Below are 21,832 nucleotides of genomic sequence, written 5' to 3'. Positions count from 1 at the left end.
AATAAGGAAATCCTTCTATAAAGAGGCCAAGGAATTGTTTGTTATACCTTTTTTATTCCCAGACACTCAGGTTCTTGTCTTGCAAACTAATGTCAGCTTGAGTTTAACTCGAAAATTTTGAGTGAGGAAAAGTGAAAATCGTAGCCCCAAGAGCAAATATAGCACAGCTTAGTGAAGTACACTGCAGTTTGCTTTTAGTTAAATATTGCTATCGTTATAAGTGTTTTTCAGTTAAATATTACACAACTTTGGATGCGAATGATGAAAATAAAAAGAATGTTGACCCAGGAGACAGCTTCCCTTTCGATTACCTCTCCTACCCTTTCTGTTTTCTGTGTTTCAGTTCTGTTCAAGCCCAAAAAAATATCTTGCACCCGGCAAAAATTGCCACCTGTAAACAACACCAGAGCAGTTCAGGCTCCCTCCCTGTGGCAATCAGGCCACAGAACCAGTTTCATACTCTGCTTACTGGTAGCTGTGGGGAACTTCTTCCCAGTATATAGTGACCTGTTATAACTTCCGAGTCAATTTAGCTTTATAATATTTATTTATGGGGTCAATAAAAGGTGAGTAAATAGCACCGGGTGCACAGGGAGTCTGGGCTGCTCCAACACACACATGTTACACCAGGCGGCTGGATTTTATGCTCCTAGGCGAATTCATATTCATTACTACTTCTAGAAAAGGCAGAGTTATTATAATTAGTTCCCAGAATCTGAACCCGGATTCTTCCTCCCAGGCTTTTTCCTTGTCCTTCTCCTTTGTCCATCTTGGCCGGATATCAGAGACTTGCACAGTGTCCCATGCAAGCTTTGTCTTTAGTTGTCCTTCAGCTTTCCCCTTCTCCTTAATCTCTTGGCCAGATATCAGAGACTCACGTAGTGTCCCATGCAATAGTCATAATAGCTAGCGGTTATTCTGAACCCCCCCCAGATATCAGAGACTCAAGGTTTACCCTTCAAGCCCTCTATTGATACGAATTGCTGAAACATTCCTTACAATCCCTCATCTTCTTTTTAATATTCTCAGTTCCTGTCTCTTCTTCAACTTTTGCCAGTAACAGCTGGATTTCATCAGTCAGTTCTTGGGGGGTCCATTTCTTAAGCATCATTATTGACACATCACCTTTCTTCTCTACCGAAGTCATCACAAATTGGGTACTATTTATTATTCGGCGTATCAATAATGTAAAGCAAGGCATCAGACAAGGTATAAATAATAACATCATTACACCCATTTTCCAGGACAGAAAGGAAGTGCCTTTGCTCTTCAGTGTCACTGAAAAAGATCCACTAAAGATCCACATACACAAGATAGTTTTGCACCTCCATTGTAGTGTTTGCCTGCCATTTATGCACTACCTTCTATAGCATAACAGTGTGTACAATTTTATCACTGCTGAGATATTGTTGGCCTGTTCACTGATTCCAATGTCTCTTTTCAGGTTTGCTTCAAATAACTGATAACCCAACAACATGCACAAGCAATTCAGGTTCTCCTCCCAGCCTGCACAATCTTGCACTGCCTTCACTGCCATGCATTTCACATTCACTAACCTCTGAAGGTTTCCTATAAAATCCTGGGCAGCCCTATCCAGCCCAGACCAGCGTGTATAGTCCCTGATCTCTCACAGCCCCCCCCGAATTTGCAGCTGTTCACCTGCAAAAACAACAGCTGTTAACCTAAAAACCACCACCAACAACACAAAACAAAACAATAAAAACACAACACACACAAAACCAAACCAAAACCAAACACCACATCTGAGATGCTGCAGATACCACCACACTGAATTTAAAAGAGCATTTTCTGAGAGAGAATCACTACACTTTCAGTAAGTATAAAATGAGTGGTTGAAGAACCTTTGTATCTTAAAGTAATGAGTATCTAGATCAGAATATGCAGCATTCAGCAGTCTTCCAGGCTCTGGGTTCATAGATCACAGATCATAGGAGTCCCCAAGGCTCTCCAGTGCCTGTGCTGGGCTAATGCAACAGAGATCAGTATAGGCATTGCTCACTTCACCTGAACAAAGCAGCCACCAAGCAGTCCCAACATCTACACAACAGCAGAACACAGTGGAATAAAAAAACACTAAAACAACCAGAAAGTGTATGCACAGCAGTTGATAGCACTGTACAGATCCTCTTCCTACATATGCAGAGGTGTTGTGGGTGCAAAATACAAATGAAACTATTCCCCACTTCTGTTATTGTGTCCTCAAGATGGTTTTGCTGATACAAATACAAAACCAAATCCACATGTCCTCAGCATGGATTAAATACATTGCAGGACAAGCCAAACCAGGACAGCAGGAAAACAGATTTTGCTGGACAGAGCTGAGAATTTAACTCCATACCATGTTTTTTCAATCATAAGATAGAAAACAATCCATCCTATTAATATAATACAAATATATGGTCCAATTCATTGTGCCTTTTTTTTTTTTTTTTTTTTTTTTTACTAGTTACAGGAATAGGGAAGGGTTCATGTAAGTAAAAATGCTTCATGCAAGTAAAAATCATTCCCAGGTGCTTCTCCCCTGTTTCTCTGCACCCACAGCATTTTGTCACCAGCTGGGAGAAGACATTCAAGTGAGACCCCACATGCAACACTGACAGCACACAGGAGTGTAAAGGGCAGTTTCTCTCTGCTAGGAAGCAGAAATCTCACTCAATTCTCTACCTACCACCTTGTGTATTGCTTTTAATCTGTCCCAGGAGGAAACTATAGCTCAGGCAAAGCTAGAAAGATATATGACAGATGCTTTACCATGAAGAAACCTTTGAAAAAGTCATTTTTTGCATAGAGACCTGGCACCCTAAAGAGAAATATTTGTCTTCCATTTTCAAGGGAGGTTAAAAGCACTCATCTGTGATGAAGATAATCAAATTTCATGCTTCAAGGCTTAAGCTGATTGCTTAGCAGGGCTTTGCTATGTGCCAGGGACAATTCTTTTTCTTTCTGAAATGTTGCAGAGGCAACTCGGTGTGTTATGGGTTTCCTCCCAGCTACCTCCAGAGATGAGGCTGCAATGAACCTGTTTCAACATTATCACTCTGTTAATATAATATAGAGGCAGACTTCCACGCAGCTGTAAACATCCCTTTTGCTCCCATCACCAGGGACCCTTTGCATCATCTAGTGCTTCACACAATCTGGGCATGTAGCAGGGTAATAGCTGCACGGCCAGAACCACCCTTAGCATCTGCTAAAGAACTAAAATTCTGAGTTGCAGCACTACAAATAGTAATTCAAACAATGACACGTGAAAGATTATAAAACAAGGACATGACAAGGAATCTTGGACCATAGCACCCCAGTGAGACTAACTGCACTGATTCTCTGTGTTTTGCTGGGATGTGCCTGGTGACAGTACCTGGCATTTGGCTCAGCCTGCGTTACTGCAGCCCAGGACTGGGGCTTCAACAAACTCACAGCAAAGTTTAGCATCAGAAGATGTTCTTTAAGCCACAACAACCCAATAAACCCCGGTTAGGTTGCCCAGGGTATTGTATTGCACAAGAACTGATTTTCCAGAGATGCTGCCAACAAACTTCAAATCCATGGTAATGATCTTACAAAGGCATACAAATCTGGAGAATGCTGCTTCCACTATTCCTGTCAATGCTCAGTGAGGACACCACCATCCAGCATGTGCATTCCCTTGTGTGGATGCAGCTCCCTCTTGCAGTGTAAACTAAACAAGAGAATTCCCTTCATTTTCTGTTCTCAACCATCCTACGGTGATATATTTGTATCAATACTACAGACTAAAAAGCTGCTATGTTCTACTCAAGAGCTGGCTTTCTGAGCACAAACTTTTGTGGAAGACATACCGCTCCATTTATCAAACCTACTGCGTGGGATATTAAAAAAAGTCAGGTCTGAATAAATTAATTCAGAGGTGCATTTGGGGGAAGCTAGGCCATTGCTGTTATATGTGCAACACTATAGGCTAAAAGGGCATTGCACCGATATATCCACATTCTGATCCCATGACAGTGTTAATGATGATTAACTCATGTATTTGCAATGGTTCACAACTGACATCAAAACATGAGGTCTGAATCTGGTGCAGGGACCACAAGGGAATTAGCAAAACACTGAAGCCAAGCTGTGATCTGTTGCACATATGTGCAAATAGGTGGACCACTCTGCAAGGTTAACTCCGCAATGGCTGGCACAGACTGGGATTTTTGTGCCGTTCGTGGCCTGTGCCTGGGGGAGAAAAGTGTGGCGGTGCCCCACATAGCACTTGGAGGCCATGGAGGTGGCCACACACCACCACAGCAGAGCAGTGACAGCAATTTCTTCCTCTGCTCGTGCAGCCACATATTCAGTGGCTTCACAGTAGGAACTAATGGCTGAAAGTAGCCCAGCCCAAAATGACAGAAACATTCAGGTGCCCCTTGATGGGCATCCAGTACCTAAGTTAGGGGTTAGCTTGTAAAGCAAGACTTAAGTTGACACCTCATCTTTGGTGACAAAAAGCTGTGTGAGCCTTCTTCCTGAGAGGTTGGAAGCTACAGCCTGAAAGCACAGCTGTGGGGCTGCTCTCATCACCAGAACAGATAAATTCCCTCTCTGCAACTACAGCACTACAATTACATGCTTTGATACCTGTGACGAAAAGCACAACCTCCTTTGCCGCTAGGCAGAGAAATCAATGTCAAGAACTGCTATTTACTCAAAAGTCAACTCTGCTTTCTCTGACTTGGAAAACGAGCATGGGCCCTGCTGCGCTGGGGCTCACAGGGGGCGATAGCAGAGATAGTAACAACCATCTGCATCACTTCAGGAAATATAGGTATAAATACAGGCAAACCTCTGTCCTCCTCTGGAGATGTCACTGCTGGAGAAGAATAGTTCCCAGGTATTGCAGGTCCAGTGCCAGGTGTTTCTTTGACAAGCCATATAACACAGGTCTTGAGTCTACAGCACAGATGAAGGTTTAGGCCTGATTAAACGGTTCACTGAGCAAGCTTTAATAGGATGAAAGAGCCAGGAAGAATCAGAGGTTTTGTAAGTGAGATGCTTTGTTCCAGCACTACACAATGCACAGAAATTATTTTTCTTTAAATGAGTGCTAACAACATTCCTTCCCACTGGTGTCATGACCCTGAGTTTTTGCTGTGTAAAATCTCATCGAAGCAGTAATTTTATACTCTCTGAACCTTTGAAACAAATTATTTTCAGTATAAGTTTGCACCTATTAGACAAAACTTAACTTCAAAAATGTAAGCATTTGAAGTAGCAAAGATTCTCAATTATATTTGGTGGTGAAAACTGTTGGAGTTTCACTCTCACATTAGCCTCTGTTGGTGTGGAAAACCCATAAACATTTTATCATTGTGCAATGATATTTTAAGATTTTAAGTACATTTGAGTGTTTTTTTCCTTGGTTGTTTTCAAAATAAACTTCATTAATTTATTCCTAGAATGCTGACACTGGCTAAACAAGTATTAAAACAGAGACATAAGCAATATCCAAGGAAGATTTCAAATGATGAGTAATGGAGACACAGACTAGGCCTGGTAGACATCTACAGCTTGTATACACAGTTCTTGAATAATCTTTCATGAACTGGTATGTTAACCTATAAAAAAAAATAGTTCTGTTACAGTCAGGGAGAAATCTATAAAGTCACAGAACAAAGACTAACTCATGGTGAACAGCAGGAGTGCTCCTTAGTGCCCTGGGCTTGCTTTCACTTTTGTTTCCATTCTTTTCTTGAAAGTAAACACTGGAGGAAAATTTGTTTCCTTCAAAGTCAGTTACTTGAATGATAGGAAGGAAACTCTACACCCTCTGTTCAGCACGCTGGATTCTTCTTCCAGGTTGATTGACTGCTCTTCATATGGCTCCCTCAGGTGAATTTTCTTGCTTAGGAACTTCTCACTTAGGACTGAGATCATTTTTTGTAAGATTCTCCCAGGTATATGCTAAAATCTCTAAGAGTCTCCTGTTCTGGAGTTGATGTAAAGAGCTACTGCACATTAAGCAAAGGCAAACGGGACTCCCACTAGTCCTGCTCCAAACAGAGCCGGGATGCTGCAAAACAGAAGGAGCCCAAAACATCCGACTGGCGTGGCTCAGAAGTCACAGGACGAGACCATGAGCTCACTTTCAAGCAAACATTAATCCTCTCCATCTGACATATGTTTTGGAATTACACGAATTTGAACTGTTTTGGCACACAGATTAATGCTGCAGAGAGCCAGACAAATAAAGTGCCTGCTGCCACATTCAATAGGGACTTGGGGATCATTTAGCCACATTATGATAGAATAAAAACCAACTAATTTCCCTGTAACTGGTTCAACACAGCACAGTTAACTCTTCGTTTTAGATACCCAGGGGAGAGGAAGAGATCTTTGTTGTGGTTTTGCCCTGTGATAGTGCTGAGAGCTCCCGCTGCACCTTGGCACTCAGGTTCTGAGCGCTGGGCCGAGGCCAGGAGCCCTGATGCCCTTCAGCGACTGCTCCCAAAATGAGACCAAGTCTCCACACTCGGATTCGAAGCCCCACTCTCTCTAACCCTCTGTAGGTGTTTGAAGGAGGTCTCAAAACCCCGCTGAAAGCCAACGCGCACCCCCTGTGCCCGCTTCAAAAACTTCTGAGGCGGGGGACCAAGGCCTGAGGCAAGAGCTCCTCGCCGGCCGCCTCGTATACCCGGCGGGGCCGCGAGGGGCGGGAGCGGGGCGGTGTGAGCGGGCCCGGCCCCGCCTGCCTCCCGCCCCGCCGGGTAAAGGCGGCCGAGGGCCCGGCTCGGTACTGCCTCGGGCGATCCGTGCCCGGCCATGATGCTGCCCACAGCCGGCCTCAGCCCCGGGCAGACCTTCGGGGCCGTGCTGGCCGCCGCCGTGCTCCTGCAGTCCGTCTGCGTGGCCGTCACCTTCCTCTACTTCACCAACGAGCTCAAGCAGGTCGGTGCGGGGCGGGACGGGGCTCGGGCTCGCCGCCGCCTTTGTCCCCTTGTGAGGGGCTCCCGGGGTCGGATTTCGGTGTGGAAGCCCCGCTGGGCTTTGTAGGGGGCTGAGGAGGTGCTGGCTGCTGCCTGGCTCGGCCCTCTCCCTGCACAGCATCGCTGGCACTCCGGGCAAGTTGTGCTCCCCTCGTGTGTGCGAGCCGGATTTCCACTGCCCCCCGCGGTGCTTGGGGTTTTTTTAGGGTGCCCTACCCAAACCCGGCCGTCCTGCTGCACGGTGCTGCCAGGATTTGCTTCTCCTGGTGCAAAGGTAGACCAGGCTGCAGGCGTGTGCACTACGCTTAAGCCATGCCAGAAAATAGTGCATGAATGTAAACATATCTTACCTGTGTGTTTGAGCTTCCCTGCGTGTTTATTCCACGCCAAATTTAATAGGTGGAGTCTTCTGAAATGTCAAGAAGCAAGCACTAAGGGGCACGCGGTATTGTTCTGCAGCGTAAAGCAGTGCTTGTGTTTTGGAAGGATGTGCAAGATTTTCTTGCTAAGTTTCTAGCTGTGACTGCCCCCTGCTTGGTGAAACCGGGGAGTCACAGAAATGTGTTGATTTAATGAAGTTAGCTTACATAATAGCAAGGATGAACAAAAATGCATAAACAAATTCTCATGACTTCCTGAATACTGCTCAGAGTCCTTTGCTAACAAGCTTGCCTATGTAAGCAATTGGTAACCACACTGATTTGCATAAAGGGAAGGTAAAGATATGTACACCTGGTATACAACCACATCTAACAGTACCTGACCAAAAGACAGCTCAAGATTTCTGAAGAAAACACTCCTGCATTTGGTGTGCAAAGCTCAGTCCCGTGCTGGAGTTCTGCTGGGTTATAAAGTAACTTTGGTGGCTCCTAGGAGGACTTTACATACACATTTTTCATGCTTCCTCTGGAGCATGATAAAGAAGTAAAAAGTGTACCTAGAGGCATGGACTGCTGCCCCACATCTACATTGTGCATGTGGAATAAATCTTGAAAAGATGCAATGATTTTTGTCTGCACATTTTTTTTTCTTGTTGTTCACAAGATCTGCATTTCTACACCTTCACCAAATTGCTGTGGCTGCACAGACTGCAGATATTTTTATCTTTACCAACAAAAATTGTGTAACTAGCAGTTTTTCTCTACAGCTGTAGTCATCTGAATAGCACTCAAATACAACCGCTTTAAGAATTTTGCTGTGGGAGGAAGTGCTGCTGAGATGCGAGTACAATAAAGTTCATTATGCTTCAGGATACAGGGCTGCAAAGAAAATACGCTATTTCCTTGTTTTTTGAAAACACAGTCCATACACTAGCCCTAGGGTAAGAAAGAACCTCTACAAGGCAGCATTCCTGCAGGAATTGTGTCTTCACAGACTCCAGTGCTACAGATAAGCCTCATTGAGCAAGTCTTACAATAAGCTTTGCCTTCTCTACCCAAAAAACAGAAATACCAGTCCTTCAGTACCATACTGGCTCTGGTACAAGGCTGCATTCCCTGAGGGTTTCAAAATGGATGGAAAATACTGTTTCAGTGTAACTACAGTAAAACTGTTTGGGGGAAAATTGCACCAGGTAAGGATAAGGCAGAGGTGCAGTACTGTTTGCTCCCAGATTAGAGGGTGAAGCTTGCAGGTGAGCCTTGCCAGGTCAGTAAAATCTCATCTGCACCCTTTTTAAAACTCATCAAACTACTTTGTTAAAGAAACTGCTATGGTTAAATCCATCACAGTCCTTACTTGTAAGGGCAGTTTTTCCTTCAAAATCACATAATTTTAACTACTTCAGGTGACTTTTTGAAACAAGAGCCCTGATTATGAAATACCACTGCTTTCTTCAGTAAAGGCACAGAAGTCTTTACCAACACTTATAGGGTTGGCACTATCTCCTACTGATGCCTATGAAGAACAGAATCATTTCAGGTGTTAGATTAAGTTCAGGAGAGTTGGCTGCTGCAAGCTGAAGGTGCTGAGCAGAGTGGTGGGAATTGCAGGGTGCTGTGGGGGAATTCTTCTAAGCCTCCCGTAGGGGGATGTCTCTTCCTAAAGGAGCAGGAGTGTAAAGGATTGCTTTCAATGCCCTGGTCTTAAGCACAGCTGAAAGTGGTGCATGTTGAATAAAAGTATCTGTTTAGCAAACCAAACCGAACTCTTTAACATAACAACAGTGGCATTTAGATGTTACTAGTCCATCTGAATGCTTTGCATGCCGCTGGCTGCCTGTTCTGAGTTCAGGCAGTACTTGTCTTGCAGGAGGAGCCTGCAGCAGCAGCACCCAGCTCGGCAGGGTGCAGGCGTGCAGCGTGAGCTGGGCAACAGCGCCAGCTGCAGCCGGGTGCCTCACCTTGCCCTGTGCACCCACGTTCTGCCACTTTCATTTCTCTTTATCAGGACAAAACATACTCTCTATTATGAAAGGGTATGGACGAGACAGTCCGTGTCACAAGCATTTGACGTTATCATTTCATTTGGACCCACATATCATCTCTGTCTGAGCTTTGCTCTGTACTCTCAGGTCAGATACAGTCACAGAGTCCCCAAACACGTATGTGTGCAAACAGACAAACACCAGAGAAAGCCTGGATTTTAGGTGATGCCAGCTGAAAAGACAGAATGGAAAATACTTGTACGGTTCAATATTTGATTTCATCCTCGATAACCTGTGAAGAAAAATCCCCTGTGCAAAAGAAACTGCATGCTCTCATTCTGCAGTAAATAAATGAAGTATTTACAGCATTAACGATTTGGGTATTGAATTTTCATAAAGCTTATTTACTTGAGTGCTGGGTACCAAATTTATGTCTGTGGCGGTACTGTAAGTGTATTTTTGCATATTAGCTGTCATTGTAATTAAATAAAAATGTAAAATCAGGATGAATTACTCATGTTGTCTCTATAGTCATAACTTGTACCATACTAGCAATGCTTTTAAGAAAAAAAAGCACATTCCTAAACATGATGAATTCAGTGACATACCTCAGCTGGAGGTCTGCGAGCACATCCGAGGTGACAAATTCTGGCTTTCCCTTCTGCTGCAGCTCTGGGACATGTACTCAAAGAACAGCGTCGCTTGTCTCACTGGGGAGGAACTTGGAGATTTCATCCAAAACTTGGATGTAATTGAAAGTGAAGACAGAGCAGCTGACCCCTGCTGGCAAGTAAAGTGGCACCTGGGAAAGTTAATTAAAAAGGTATTTGGAACTGACATGTTGAAATGGGTGGAGCTTGATGCTGTTTGGATTTAGAGAATGCTAATAGCAGGATGTAGTGGGATTCCCTGATTGTTTTGTTGCAGGGCAGTAGTCCAACCACAGCTTCAGCTGCAGAGTGTTTGCACTGAAGCCAAAAAAAAATAATAAATCATGGCTACAGTTGCACTGCATTCAGGAAATAATAAGGCAAACACAAATAGATTTTTACTGAGGTAATTTCAGCGAAGCTTCAGTCCCCTGCTTCACAGAGGAGGGTGGGACTGGGCTCTCCCTCTGAAGCCAGTGTCAGCCACTGGTGGCAAGGAGAATCTAGCAGCTGTGAGATGCTGATGTTCACAGTCCTGCAGGAGCAAATCCATTTCTCACTCACACACCTGCCTTGCACAGAGAGCAGGAGTTGTGCCTGACCCAACACTAGTATTTTTTTTCAGCCTGAGCACGCAGATCATAAATTGGGCCACTCCTGTTTGTAGGTACAGAGACTGTCATGAAAAAATCAGGTAAAACGTAATGGGAAGTCAGGGAAAAAGGTGCCTGAGACATGGCCTTGTCATGGGCAGTGAAATGCAACAGGGGAGGAAGGAATGAGCGAGCACACAGCATCAGGCACAGCTCCTTCCTGGCTTGCCATTCACAGAACTCTGTCTCCTACACAACTCGCACACAATGCGTGCAATTGTGGCTACAGAGAAGAAAATGAGTCTGGCTGTGAAATCAGGAAGACTAAAATCTTCTGGAATGGTTTTCAAAATCCCAGCTCCAGCACAGAAAAAAAACTCATCCATAAAAGCTCATTTCAGGCTGCAACTTAACTGGTGAAACTTGCATCCCAAAATAGCTCCTCAATTTGTATTCAGAGATCTGAGCTCCTTTGGTGGAAGTTCTACCAGTGAAGTCCCTGAAATCCAGCATAAAGAAAATGTTGCTTTATGTAGTAGACATTTATACAACTGGCCAATCTGCTCGCTCCCTGCTTGCTTGAAAAAAACTAGCCTGGGTGCTAGAAATAGAAATAAATGATGGCTGGCTGGCTGGGCAGATAGCAAGAAATGTGACAGGGCAGAACCAGCAGCAAGCCACAACACAGGGAAGTCAGTCAGCCAGGATAAATCATCCCAAACCACCAGCATACTTGCTGCGGCTGTGCTGGTGTCAGTAACCTGGCCAGTTCATTCTAGCAGACAGTGAACAGAAAGGAGGGGGCTGCACGAAGTGAGGTGTGCTGGCTTCAAAACTTAGATAGACAGGCAGAGGCATAAAAATAAATGAAATGTAATTTCCCAGAGCCAAGATCCCACAGATGTGCACCGCTGCCAAGTATTACTCTGTGAGTGGAAGCTGATACTCGTACACTTTCTCTCTTCTTATTTAAGAAAAGCAATAGGGTCACATTTTCCGAAAGACTTAAAGCCCAGATGGCTGATTTCCCTTGAAAATGTTTTCCCTAGTATTTAGTTGTGTAAAAGGTGTAAATGTAGAAATATTTCATTACAATAAATTAATAATCTTTTTTTATGAGGTTGTTGATCATACTCAGAATAGCGTCTATTCATGAGTGGGAGAAAGGAGACTGTTTTTTCTACATCTATCACTTTCTACTGACAAACTAATTAGTTTTCTCTGTGTTTGTTGGCAGATGATGTCAAGAAGCTTTGAGGAAAACTTATCTGCAGTCAATGGTACTATAATAATTTTATTAATTGTTGTAAAAAGGAACTGCTAGTGGCGTCTGTTGTGTAGAGACTCAAGTAATTTATTAGAATTGAAAAGAACAGTGACTGAGGTTTGGTACAGTTACATGGTTCTTTGGCAGCAAGTCATCGACACATGATTACCTATTTCTGGAAGGCAAATTTTCAGGAGCCAGAAATATGGTCAAGGGCGATGTAACTGAGGGGGATGCAGAGGACAGCTTCTAGACCGCAGTATTGCACGGGAGTTATGGGGATGTTGATATGTCCTGCTGTCCTGGGGATGTGCAGCACTGTGCTGTGGGCAGATCCATTACTGACAGCTCTGCTGAAGCCGTGCTGCCCTGAACACGGGTAGCAAAAGCGTTGCAACCTCCAAGTTGAAAATCAGATTAAAGGCTACAAATACTTAACCTTAAAAGATACGAACCATGAATATGAGAATTTGTTACTGTGGGTTATTTGCCTAGTGGTAACTGGGGAGCAGGGGCAGAAGAACAAAGAGGCACATAAAGATGTTCCAAGCAGAGCGGGATCAAAAGGGTTGATTGAGCCTTCTTAGCCAAGAGCACTCAATCTATGACTTAGCCAGTTAAAAAACCTGATATCCATATTACTTAAAACCACGCGGTACAGAAGTGTTTAGCACGTGACAGACATGCTTTCTTACATCCTTGTTTCTAATCGGAGATTCTGCTTCTCGTCCCTGTGTAGCTGACAGAGCCCTGACACTTCCACGCACGGACGGACAACAGCCGCAGCGTCCTGTGCACAGGATAGCAGCACACCTGACGGGCAACAGCAACAGGAGGAGCTCCTTGTCAGCACACAGTAAGGAGAAGCCTATAAGAACAGTTAAAGGTCACAGAGCTTACTCTCTCACCGGTAGCTTGCTGTTTACATATGCTTTTTTTATACTCACATGGAGTTAAGAGTACGAAACAAATCATAGAGAAATCTCCTTGTTCCAGACAATGTGTTTTTCAGCTCATTGGCACAGAACAAGGAGAAAGCCTGTTCCCCTCGGTTACCTCACTGACTTTTCTTCTGGAGCCTTTGTTAGACAAAAATAAAAAAATCTCTTCCTAATGTTAAGCTTTCCTCTTTTCTTTAATTTACTTCTGTAGGTTGTATGAGGCCCAGCTGCTATGGTGACAGACCTATTAGAGCCAGAGACAGGGAGGCTTGACATTCAGGCTGTATTAATGAAAGGCTTGGTGGGGTTTCATCAGCTTTGGAGGGTACCAGGCACAAATGGATATTTTAACTGTGTTACCAAGTAATGACATAATGTTTTTTCTCTTATTTGAGAGCACAGAAATCCAAAATAAAAATAGTTTATGTGAATACCGACATAGCCCCGAACACCTTACTTCTGCACCTCCAACTGTTTTGAGAGGATGGAGCTAGTGACCTGCTGTTGGGAACCGCTGGGAAGAGCAGGTTTCCTTACCTGGGTGTTAACAGCAAACACCAGGCTTCACCACCCCCAGACTCTTAACTTCCCCTCTCTCTTTTTTTTTCTCAAGTAGATTCCTCACCCCGAAGAGGCACCGGACATAAAATAAGCAACTGGGAATCGTCAAGGAAAGGCCACTCTTTCCTTTACAATGTGGAGCTGAGGAATGGCGAGCTGGTGGTACCGCAAACGGGGTATTATTACATCTACTCACAAATTTACTTTCGCTTCCGTGAAAATGAGAATGAGGATTCGGGTTTGTTGGCACAAATCAGAAACCCCAAGCAGCTCGTCCAGTATGTTTACAAGCTGACTGATTACCCAGAGCCCATTTTGCTCATGAAAAGTGCAAGAACAAGCTGCTGGTCTAAAAAGGCAGAATACGGACTTTACTCCATCTACCAGGGTGGTGTGTTTCAGCTGAAAAGGAATGACAGGATTTTTGTCTCGGTCAGTAACAGTGACATAGTAGACATGGACAAGGAGGCGAGCTTTTTTGGAGCCTTTATGATCGGTTAAAAGATGAAAACCATGCTCCAAAGGAACCGGTTTTCATAGCCAGGACCACCTCGAAATTCCATAAAACAGGATAGTAAGCAAATGCTGTAGCAATACCAACAATACCAGGATCCCCCTTCCCAGCTCGCTCTCGCCGTGCCGAAACACGCTCCCACCAGCCGGGAAGGAGCCCGGCTGCCACGGGGCGGGCGATGCCTCGCGCAGGCTGGGGATGCGCGGGGCCGTCGGGGGCGGTCAGACCCCGCAGGTAAGCACCTTGCTGTGATCTCTGCAGAGGTGCTCCACGCTGGCTCAGTTGGGTGGCCGAGGGGCTGCTCTGGGCGTGGGTGCCTGAGGCTGAAACTGGAGATACATTTCACTCATGGTCTGCGTTGGGATGCTGTCAGGAATATCTCTGTTCCAGCAAGGAGCCATGTAAGTCCCACTTTCCAGATGACAATGGAATTATTCTGGGCGTTTTTGTTGGAACCTGAGTTTTACAAAAGGGAAAGGCCATCCCAAACTCATGCTGCACGTCTTTAACTCATCTGCCAAAGCACTTAAGCACCTAATTAATTTTAAGCGCACAAACAGGCTGACTAAACCCGGGTATTTACATGCTTGAAATTAAATATGTGCTTAAGCATTTTTCAGGATCATGGCTTGAATAAACACATTAGTCTGTCTTAATCAGTATATTGTACATAAAAACAGCTGCTGAAAGGGCACAGAAGAGGTTTTGAAATCAATCAGTATTTTGAGATCAACACATTATGATAGCGCCTGTTTACTTAATTGCTGTACTGCAAGGATTTCACCGTGCTTCCAATAGGTTCAGTAATGCAGTTGCTGTACACTTGTTGACAGCAAGTACTTGATACCAAAAAAAAAAAAAAAGTGATTTTCTCTAGATACTGAATTCTATTAGACATTTGCCACAAATTGAGCATGACATGGTTCTTCCATGTTTATTTGTTCTGGCCCGTATTTGGTAAAGATGCAATGCTGAACAACACACCCCGATGACTAATGTTTTAAGGAAAACATACACAACCATGTGTACTTAACCAGAAGCTGCAGTTTAGGTAATGCTGTTTTGATTTTTTATTTTGTTTGTAGAGATGGGTGGAATTTTTTCATAACTTTTCTTAAACTGGCGACTGCAATTATTAACTCTATGATTAGAACTATTTTCTGTTTTAAAAAATACAGAGAAGATAAAGGTTTGCAGGTGTAAGTTGTATGGGCTAGATAGATCCTCAGCATAAATCAGTACATCTGCAGCGGTGTCAGTGGAGCTATACCAGTTTGCACCATCAATGCATTTTGCCCAGAGTCAGAGAAACCAACGGGAAACAGAAGGTGAAAGTGAAAAAAAAATGGAGGGAAAGGAAGACAGTTGCTTGTCAAATGTTGCTTTCAGTCAACAGAATAACGCCAGGAGAAAACCTGGTTGTCTATTTTTTTAACATATTAAGGTTCCCACGGCAACCTTCCCATTCACCTTCCCATTGTGGTAATTAAATCACTGTACAGCCCTTGCAAATGGGCCTCGGGAGTAGACGTGCATCATTCATCTCACCGCTTTGTCAACAAGAGGAAATGAAGGGGCACGAGCCCCTGTGTTTAATTTGTTGTTCGGAAGAGCAGTTCGCTTGGTTGGGCACTTAAATTCCTGTGTATGAGCAGTCAGAGGAGACCTTCAACAACACCCTCCTTTTGACAGGCTAGGACAAAGAAACACTGGGGTGAGCTTAAAACAATAACATTGTCTGCTGTTTTAACATAGCATCACATATTCCTTTTTCAGTGGTAATCAAATATGTGAATTCCTCCTTCGTTTACTGAAATACTTTGTCTCAAATTCAAATAATCTATTTCAACACAGAACAGAGCGCATATCTATAGTTTTCTTCCTGATTTCAGTACTTAATTCAGAAATTTTCTGCCTGGCAGACAAGGCTAGGGAGAACAAAGCCATTCCCTATATAACTGGATGTCTGCTACATTGGAAGAATGACTGTTGTAGCTGCTTATCTTTTCAAATGTACCAAGCATTTTAGTTGCAGGACAGGAGTGCCCTGTGTTACCAATTTCTTAAAAAAAAAAAAAATTGTCTGTAAAAAATTATTTTTTTAAAAGTTATTTTAGGAGCTTATTTGAAAGAAATACGTTTGAACTGTGAAAAACCATTTCCGATTGCTGGTGGCAGCTTAAGAGTCAGAAGCCCTCCATATGGCTGAGAACCAATTTGTGTAATGTAGCAGTTGTGGGCAGCTAGAAAGGACTGGAAGGGAATCCGGAGGGGTCTTCGCACACTTGCAGCTGACATTAAGACAAACTATTGCACGCACATTTTGTTTTTTTGCTCGATGTTTTCTCTCCAACTCCGAATATATATCATGCTCACTGTTGCCTAGGGTATATTCCTGGGCATTATCTTCTTTTTTTAATCTGCATGTACGTATTCTTGGTCCCTGCATGCAGAGCATATCACAACAGGGATCACACTGAATAATCATATTTTATTTCTGAGTAATCCAAAGGCATGCTTGCCAGATATTATCCTGGGGAGAGACTATCAAGCGATAACTGAGAAGACACATTCGAAGACAAGTGGAAAGATATACTTCTGATTGTACATTTGCACCGAGTCATACTTCTCATCTCACTTTTTGTCAAATGGTAAATGTAGCAAATTTTTATTTGTGGGTGTAGGTTGCAGTAACATGTAAGTATTGTAATTTTTCTACATATATTTTCTATAAAATGTTTTTAGTAAATACTTATTTAGCCTTGTCGTTTTTATTGCCTTCTATAACAGCAACCAGTGTGTCATTGTTTCTTTGGTTGGTGTCAGGTATAATCCATTAAATGCCACAAACGCCCGCAATGCAAAGGACATAATGCAAGCCACTGTGCAACACCACATCATATAACACCGTGTAATTGGCTTCCTGACCATAGAACAGCAGGTGAGCAGCATCTGGAAGCAATGTGCTGAAGAAAACACTCAAAAAGATTTCATGACCAGAGACTGCAATGCTGAACACTAACCTTGACGTTCTTCTCACATTTCTGGAAAAATCTGGTACGGAAACACCTAATCCTTACCCATCGCCAAATGGCAGCAGATGATGTATTGAATTTATAGAGCTGATGACCATTTACATGGATGAACAGCATTAAAAGGGAGGTCCGTAGCCTGTGCCAGTGGTATTTTATCGGTGCTGCACTGGGCTCTCTGGCAGAGCCCCACATCACTGGTTTATGTGCTGCACATCCACATGTCCCACAAAAGGCTGGTTGCCTCCAAAATGGACTCACAACCCAAATACATTTCCCCCAGGGTTAGTGTTAGGATTACCAGGGACCCTGGTCATCAGACAAAGCCCTTGACGGCCACGCTGAGCACCCCCAAGGGCACTGCAGGCCAGGAGCAACCCCCACAACCACATCCCAAATTGCAGGGATGCCCACAGGGTTTAGGAAGAAAACATCCCTTTCATACAGACTGCTTTTTATTTCAGCAGAGGTTTCTCTTTTCTGGTGTTTCCATGGGAAAGAGGGCTTATCAGCTAACTCGCTTTTATTGTACCTTTCATTACTTCAGAGAAATGGACGGCTGTTTTTTGCTTCTCTTTGGCTTAGTATATATATAATTATTACTGTTTGTATTGCAGCAGCATTCATTTGGCCAAGCAGGATCAGGGATGCATTTATGGTACTCCATGCAAACATAAACAGCCTGATTCAGACACTGAGATTTTGAGATACATAATTTCACTTTTCAGATAACATCTAAATATTAGAGACTAAGGAAAGAGTGAATGTAATGATCAAAACAACACAAATAACACATTAGGACAAGGTCTCATTCATCCCTCCAAGGCACCTTGTTCCATTCAGTAGCAGAAATAAAAGATGGATAAGGATAACTTTGGGTCTTATCCAATTTTCAGACTGGACTTTTTTTTTTTTTAAATACACAGTTACATGGACATTTATGGCTATTTGCATCGGCATTACTCAGAACTCTGTTTCCATGACTTTTCTCTTTTCGTTCATACTAACAGAGAGAAATTGCACACTATGTATGTCACATGTTAAAAATCACTTATTTTCCCCTCTTTGACAGGGCACCACAGCTAAATGTGCCTGAGCTCCACGCCACAGCTGCCTTGTAATGCCCCTCCTTTTCCTCAGGTATTTGTAATCCAAACCTACATACACATCTCCATTACTTCCTTCTGAAAGTTTTCTGAAAGCCCAGGGAGATCGGGCAGCCACTCAGGGCCGGGATCTGGCAGTTTAAGCAGCTTTCCATTTTCAGGGGCTGTTCTGCCAGCGTTAACATAATTCATGCTCCTCATCTATAATAAAATATATAATGCGTTGTGCAATAATAACATACACAATAATCATGATGTGTTCTGCACACTACTGACTCCAAGGCATAAATCCTTTTCAAGGTGCTTTTGGTTCTGTCCAATTGTGATTTCTCCATCTTGTATTATTCTCAATTTGTATCAGGTCATCCTTATTTCTCCCTTAAAGCTACCAGGTGAAGAAAAAGAAGATGAATTGCAGATTTGTTGTAGATTCAGGCAAGTTACCACTCCCTGTTGCACACGAGAAACAGAAGTATCAACAAGAAAGTATGACCAGGAATAATGCAGTATGCAATCCCATCCTGCATATTCTGGCACTAACACAACTCCAATCACAGGGCACATCAGTAAGCACACACAAGTCAGGCAAACAGCCCTCATTAGCACAAGACTTCTGTCACAAAGTTTGCTGTCCTGTGAATGACCAGAAAGGTGTGTGCTGCCTCCAGAAGCAAAGCCTCCGAATGAATGCCCAATGACATTAAAAAAAAATGCAAGGTACATCTCCTACCCTCATGCTATAAATTATTTAATAAATTCTCTGTACTTTTAACCAGGAATAAATGTGTCTGTGACTGATGAACCTTCTTCTCTCCCCACATAGTGACCAAGTTCACAAAGAGGGACGCTCATGCGCTGGTGTGACCCAGCGGCACGAGGAGCTGAAGCACGCTGAAAAAGTAAATCTAAAATGTATGCCTCTGAATTAGCAGCATTAGAGAACAGCTTTGCTGATTAATTAACTAACAGTATTTCAAAGTTGGCTTCCAGATGTTTACTTCCATGTAAACAACTCTAAAGTGACTTGAGCACATTCTGTTTTTCACGTTGTTACGTTGGATTACCACTATTTGATCAGCATTACTCACTGATGGTAGTTACTAAACCGTAACCTTTGAAAGCATTCACCAGATGCTACCTTCTGCTCTTAAAATACAACATTTATAATAAAAGTCAAACCATCTCTGCCCTTAGATATAATCAAAAAAATGCATTTGCTTTTCTGTGAATTGTTGGAGACACATCATTTCTAAATGGGAGACCTCTCCCTTGAAGTCAGTTTTCCACATTCTTCATCTCTCCACAATAAAGCCATAATCATTCTATATTCAAAGCCTTCGGATATTTCCATGACAACAAACAATAATATAAACTAGAATTAAAACTTTATTGGATGAAAAGAAAATTGAAAGAATGAAACATAGGAGAGAGATTTCAAAACACCATAAATAGAAACTCTCTTCTACCTTATCTCTAGTGCTCAATACAGCTTTAACGCTGCAGAAGAGAAGTGCCAATATTTTAAGAGTTCCCTGAAAGGTAAGTGTCCTTTGTAATGCTGTTTTTAGTTCTTTTTTCTTTCTTTTTTTTTTTTTAATTTAGTATTTTTTGGAATATCTCTTTTAGTCATACATATAGTTAGCAAATAAAACTGTGAATAAAAAGTCTTTAAATTTTACCTCTTTCTCTCCATTTTTCTCATCCTGGTGATATCAGTGACTTCAATCTTTTCTGTGGTTGGTAAGGCAACATAGAAGTACTGTTCCTGCAGCTGAGGGCAGGTAGGTAAGTATCGGGAACTTAAAGCCACCTTCTCTCCCAGTTATTATATCTTCTCTCACCACTATCTGCATGCCAGTCCTTCACTAGATGCAAGCACATGCAGGATTTCATGCAAAGTTAGTGGAAGTTCAGCTCTTTATATCCCCTCCAGATTTGGCCTTCTATTATCAAAGAATCAGAAAACTGGAAGTGCTTTTCTTCTCTCAGCTGTTTTTCTGGCCCCAACCCCAAAAAGGAAAAGCAGCCAGAGGAGCCCTTGAATCATGCTGCCCTTCAAGCAAGCAGGGGGTCAGTGCTGCTGGGTGCAAAGAATGACTGCAATCTGTGATCCAAGTGGGTCAGCACTCAAGACATCAAACTCACAATGAATGAGGTGTTAATTGCATCACAAGCTCAAGCTGTCAGGAACATATAAATCTGCTGCTACCTCAAACTTGGCTACTTGATTTTGCTACACACACTTCGGTTTGAGTATTATTTTACTTTTTTTGGTTGTTGTTTTCTGAAAAATTAAAAGAAAGCTTTTGTCTCCCCGGGGAAAGGGAACCGGTCATTTTTGACAAGATACAGCTCAGCAAAAATTGGAAGGATTTCATGAGAATGAAAAATCCTCGCTGCAAAGTCACATTTGTAGCCTCAGGCCATCTTCTCTGCCAAATATCAAAGTCCTGCAGCTATTGCCACTGGTTTGAGAATATATCATGAGGGGAAAAAAGAGTGAAAGAATTCTTTATAATAATAGAAAGTATTTGTCAGCCTAAATACAGAGACAGTTACCAGTTCCTCTATAATACATTGCAACGTCATTTAAATTAGATTGGACACAAAACCGTAATACGAGTTAACTGAATATCGGTGGCATACAGACCATGATTTTTCTTCAGAAATATATAAAGTGATTACATAGACAGATGGATAAATAAAGTGAGAAGCACGATAGGCTTTCCTTTTTTTTTTTTTTTTTTTTTCCAACTGCAATTGATTTGTGGCTATACCCCCATAAAATTTAGCAACTGTTGAGTAACTTGCTACAAAACTGTCTCACAGTTCAAGAGCAAGAATGATGAATACTGACTCCAATGAAACTGCAAAATATATCGAAATTGGGATGTGGATGAGGCACTACGGGTAGCGCCTGCATTATTACGGGAAGCGCTGCAAAGTGCTCGTCATCAGGCAGGGTCGGAGGCACAGGCAGAGTAACCCAGCCTTGGGTCACCCCACACTTACATTCTGTCCTTACATAAGGCTCAGCAGTTACGAGATAGCAATAGCAGATAGTGTGCACACATAGGCAAGTGTGCACAGGAGTGTCCCCTGGCAAAAAAGCACAAAACTCTGTGTCCCTGCTGTGTTAAGCTGGATGCCAGCGGGGACTGGGAGCACTGGTTGCCCCAGAGAGATGGGGTGCAAGGGCAGGGGAGAGCACAAAGATGGTAAACTGGGAGTGAGACAAGGCTGGGGGCTGTTTGGCTGGGCTGGGGGGGGCAGAGGACAGAGCCCCCCTGGCAGCGCTTTGCTCGGCTCAGGATGCCAGGGCGCTGCGGTGAGGGATGATTTGTGAGTGACAATGTAACTGTAAGTGAAAATTCAGTCGTGAGTGAAAATTTGTGTGTGAAAATGTAATCGTGAGTGAAAATTTGTGAGAGAAAATGTAATTGTGAGGTAAAATTTGTGAGAGGATGTGCAATTGTGAGGGAAAATGTAATTGTGAGTGGAAATTTGTGAGAGAAAATGTAATTGTGAGGTAAAATTTGTGAGAGAACATGCAATTGTGAGTGGAAATGTAATTGTGAGTGGAAATTTGTGAGAGAACATGCAACTGTGAGGTAAAATTTGTGAGAGAAAACGTAATTGCAAGTGGAAATGTAACTGGGCGAAGCACTCGGACGGGGCTGCCGATCGCTGCAGCTCCCTCAGCCCCCAAACACCCAAGCAGGGGGCAGCAGCAGCAGCAGCAGCCGCCCCCCGTCCCCCCCTCAGCGAGCCGGGGCCGAGCCTCGCTCCGCACCAGCGGAGGCTGCGCCCCCCCTCCCGCCTCCCGCGGCTCTGA

At 43.3% G+C, this 21,832-nt stretch overlaps 1 protein-coding gene and 1 long non-coding RNA gene across 3 annotated transcripts; one reads left to right on the top strand and one right to left on the bottom strand.

The window, feature by feature from the left end:
- Positions 1 to 2,437: 2,437 nt before the first annotated feature.
- On the bottom strand, positions 2,438 to 7,454 carry LOC140003229 (uncharacterized). The gene is made up of 2 exons (XR_011811500.1): positions 7,319 to 7,454; positions 2,438 to 4,935 (listed from the first exon to the last, which is right to left on the bottom strand). It is a non-coding gene; the product is annotated as an uncharacterized lncRNA (long non-coding RNA).
- On the top strand, positions 6,711 to 16,610 carry TNFSF10 (TNF superfamily member 10). Of its 2 annotated transcripts, none has more exons than XM_027464732.3 (5): positions 6,711 to 6,930; positions 10,004 to 10,156; positions 11,814 to 11,856; positions 12,583 to 12,699; positions 13,398 to 16,610. In XM_027464732.3, the coding sequence occupies exons 1-5, from the start codon at positions 6,805 to 6,807 to the stop codon at positions 13,844 to 13,846; spliced, it is 888 nt and encodes a 295-aa protein (XP_027320533.1). In that variant the 5' UTR covers positions 6,711 to 6,804; the 3' UTR covers positions 13,847 to 16,610. The 2 variants fall into 2 exon arrangements, with proteins under 2 accessions (XP_027320533.1, XP_027320534.1); XM_027464733.3 differs by having other exon boundaries at positions 6,712 to 6,930; positions 13,401 to 16,610.
- The last annotated feature ends 5,222 nt before the right edge of the window (positions 16,611 to 21,832 follow it).

This window comes from Anas platyrhynchos, chromosome 9 (genome assembly GCF_047663525.1).
Source record: "Anas platyrhynchos isolate ZD024472 breed Pekin duck chromosome 9, IASCAAS_PekinDuck_T2T, whole genome shotgun sequence".
Classification (NCBI taxonomy): Eukaryota; Metazoa; Chordata; class Aves; order Anseriformes; family Anatidae; genus Anas; species Anas platyrhynchos.
Note: the sequence above shows the minus strand (reverse complement) of the source record. Positions and strands in the feature narration are given on the sequence as shown.

Excerpts from the sequence above, each read along its gene's own strand:
- TNFSF10 (XM_027464732.3), top strand. The coding sequence starts at position 6,805 with ATGATGCTGCCCACAGCCGGCCTCAGCCCCGGGCAGACCTTCGGGGCC. Across the intron at positions 6,931-10,003 it reads TCACCAACGAGCTCAAGCAG|CTCTGGGACATGTACTCAAA; the intron begins GTCGGTGCGGGG and ends CTTCTGCTGCAG. Across the intron at positions 11,857-12,582 it reads AAACTTATCTGCAGTCAATG|CTGACAGAGCCCTGACACTT; the intron begins GTACTATAATAA and ends GTCCCTGTGTAG.